This window comes from Sycon ciliatum, chromosome 11 (assembly GCF_964019385.1).
Source record: "Sycon ciliatum chromosome 11, ocSycCili1.1, whole genome shotgun sequence".
Classification (NCBI taxonomy): Eukaryota; Metazoa; Porifera; class Calcarea; order Leucosolenida; family Sycettidae; genus Sycon; species Sycon ciliatum.
Genome location: NC_088653.1, coordinates 22,283,332 through 22,286,681, shown reverse-complemented (window position 1 = coordinate 22,286,681; position 3,350 = coordinate 22,283,332). Strand labels below are relative to the sequence as shown.

Below are 3,350 nucleotides of genomic sequence, written 5' to 3'. Positions count from 1 at the left end.
GCTTTGGGCAGTTTTAAATATCTCTATTCTCCTCATGGCCGCAGTGTTGTCGAATCTGCTTGTAGAGGTATTCTGCACGTTGGTTGGGCAATCGTGCTGGCGGGATACTTGGAGGTGGACCAGCAGGCAATAAGGAGGCGACATGAACAGTAGATTTCAGTACAGTAGTTGTGTGGTCACCCAGAGTGGTCTATCCCAACTGGACACTCTTCATTGTATGCTCTGTTTAGTGTTGCGTCATGTGCATGAATACACACAGCCTTGCACACTGCTGTTCCAGCAAAAGCATACTCAAACGTAATCCGACCTCTGACGCCAGCTTGGGCTGCCGCCACGTGATGAGACTCTTCACCACGTCTCGCTAGAGCTTCCAGCTTTCCCAGCAAGCAGCACAAACTCTCGTTGCTTAGCTCCTAGCACGCCGCCAAGTTGCGAACGCGCGGGATGTCGTCAGGTGCGACGTTGGTGAAGCAGTTTGCACCCTGACACCCACAGCCTTTCTCAACGCGAGCGACAACGTCTTCAAGTGTTGACACAGTAGAAGCTTAACCTTTTCGCTTTCGCTTACCGGGGCCACTTGCAGCTGGAGGCTGATCGGCCTGCGCTGGCGCCGCTTCATCAACATTTTCCTCCGCATCACTCTCTAGCACTTCTGTCGTCGCGAGCTCAGTTGGCTCGTCGTCAGGACTCTCATCTGAGCACTCGATGTCGCTCCCAAAAAATAAGAGATCATCGTCCATGGTCCAGAAGGGCAAAAGTATCATCCACCGAGAAGCCTACAACGGTTTGAGCCAGCGATCACCGTCTTCCACCTTCCGCCATCGTCACCATGGTCACTATCCAAAGACAACCTGCTGTCAGAGTTTGCGCTTGGTCACGCTTCACTGATCAATCTTTAATCGCGATTTTCTCGAAAAATTTACATCTCACCGAAGGGTGATTTTCGCAGATCGCCGGCCATATCATAAAATTATGATAACATACACATAATATGGTGCATGGCTAGCAATGAAGACAAATTGGACGCATGATCAAGAAAACGGTACAGTATGCTAAGCAGCTGCACAACTACCACTGAACGCAAGTGAGCAAACATGAAGCAAAATAACTGAGTACAAGAGAAGAAAAGGAACACATGAAAAGGAATAAGAGGACCTTGTCAGGCTTGTGTACTTGCAACTGTGACAAGACTAGGGCTGAGAAGTAGAATGATTGCCACGATGACTGAGTCCCACTGATTACGGATCGAAGTAACGGGTCAAGATGCGCCTGACTTTCTTCCCCTCTGCATTGTTACTCTCTTTGGGGGGCTCCTTTGATTGTTGGTAGTGATGATCATACTGCAAAGCACACTGCACTTGCTCTTCTCTCAAACTCTCGCCATTCATCTCACACTAGTTATGCAAAACAAAGCAAGCATAGATGACGGATGGCAAGTCATCCATATTGACATCCATTGCTCGGCGAAGCATACCGAACCGTGCCTTCAAGCGGCCGAAAGCGCACTCAATGACCATTCTGGAGCGACAGAGTGTTAGGCCAAAGTACTGTTGTTGACAGGTGGAGCCTCCGCCAACATACTCCTTCATAATGTAGGGCAGCAGTGGATAGGCCGGATCGCCTAGCAGAAACACACCGATGGCATTCTCGTCATCCAGGAGCTTTCGGGGGCAAGGAGGAATCGTACCCTCCTTCAGGAACTGGTTCAGCCGGGAATTAGCGAACACACGCGCATCATGGACACTCCCAGGCCACTTTACCACTACATCCATGAAGCAATAGCGATAATCACATGCTGCCTGGACGTTTAAGGAATACCGGCCCTTCCTGTTGATATAGTCAGTTGACTGATCCTGCGGCTGCTTGATGTCCACATGCGTGCCATCAACTGCACCGATGCACTGTGGGAAGCCATGCTGTCTGTGGAAGTTCTTGACGAGGTCTCCCACTGCTTCCTCCGATGTGGGCAAAACAATGTACTTGGGGCCAAGACATAGCGTGATCGCCTTCGATACTCGGCGAACTATGATGCTCACTGACGCTCTGGAGATACCGAAGGCGTTGGCTGTTTTTCTCAGGCGGCCTTCATCACTCACATAATGCAAGAGTACAGCAACTTGCATCTCCACGGTGATGGATGCCCGCATATTAGTGTGTTGCTTTACGATGTACGGACGCAGCTCGTCGCACAACTAGTCGAAATTAGTCTTACTCATGCGAAGGTTTTCCTTGTATTCAAGGTCAGGTGAAACTCCAGTCCGGATATTATCCCACCAAGCCGTTGTTCGTCCTGGCCGAACCCAATACCGTCGCTTGGACTTCATAGGCACACATGCCTTGAGCTACTTATTTGCTGCCTTGCCATCAAGTAGCACTGCATGAGCTCCGACATCCGCTGCTGATATTGTGACTGGCATCGGCTTGCCATTAGCACAATGGTGCTCGCCTGGGCTGCGCACAAGCTGCATATTAATGCAATCACACTGCAACGATTGCCTTCCTTTTCTCCTGTTCCTGCAGCGGAAAAGGACGCATCTTCACAAGATTTTACTCAACTGGCAAGTGGTCAGTCTAGCCGCGTCAATCTGGTAACAGGACAGGGGTGAAGAAAGTTTAAGCCTGGCATAAATACTGTTTAACCAGTACTACTACTTCTTACCATGTACAGCATGACACAACAAACACAGCATGCAAACTCGTTTGTCCTGAAGAAGAGAAGGCGCGCGCGACTGATGGAACACACTTCTAGTCCAATAGTCCAACGTGCGTCCACTTTTTCGTGAGGGACCCTAGCTACTACTAATAATAATAATCCCCCAACTACTACTTGCCCCAAAGCAAGAAGTTCTGTTCCCGCGTGGCCGCTGTGGATCACGCACATACGACGACACTCCCCACGACTGATGGAACACACTTCTAGTCCAATAGTCCAACGCTCGTCCACGTTTTCGTGAGGGACCCTAGCTACTAATAATAATCCTAGCTACTACTACTTGCCCCAAAGCAAGAAATTTTGTTCCCGCGCGGCCGCTGTGGACCTCACACATACGACGACACTACTCACATGAACTTTCATGCGCCTGATGCCATGATGCCATGATGCCATGATGCCATGATGCCATGATGCCATGATGCCATGATGCCATGATGCCATGATGCCATGATGCCATGATGCCTGATGCCATGATGCCATGATGCCATGATGGAACACAATTCTAGTCCAATAGTCCAATAGTAGAACGCTTTTTCGTGAAGAATCCTAGCTACTACTACTTTTCCCAAAGCAAGAGATTTTGTTCCCGCGCGGCCGCTGTGGACCTCACACATACGACGACACTCCTCACATGAAC

General features: G+C 49.7%; 1 protein-coding gene across 1 annotated transcript; it reads right to left on the bottom strand.

Moving 5' to 3' along the window:
- Nucleotides 1-1,394: 1,394 nt before the first annotated feature.
- LOC135827182 (putative nuclease HARBI1) lies at nt 1,395-2,147 on the bottom strand. Its single transcript, XM_065339710.1, has one exon. The coding sequence runs from the start codon at nt 2,145-2,147 to the stop codon at nt 1,395-1,397; it is 753 nt and encodes a 250-aa protein (XP_065195782.1).
- Between the last annotated feature and the right edge of the window lie 1,203 nt (nt 2,148-3,350).

Coding starts and splice junctions, on each gene's coding strand:
- LOC135827182 (XM_065339710.1), bottom strand. CDS start 2,147: ATGCGGGCATCCATCACCGTGGAGATGCAAGTTGCTGTACTCTTGCAT.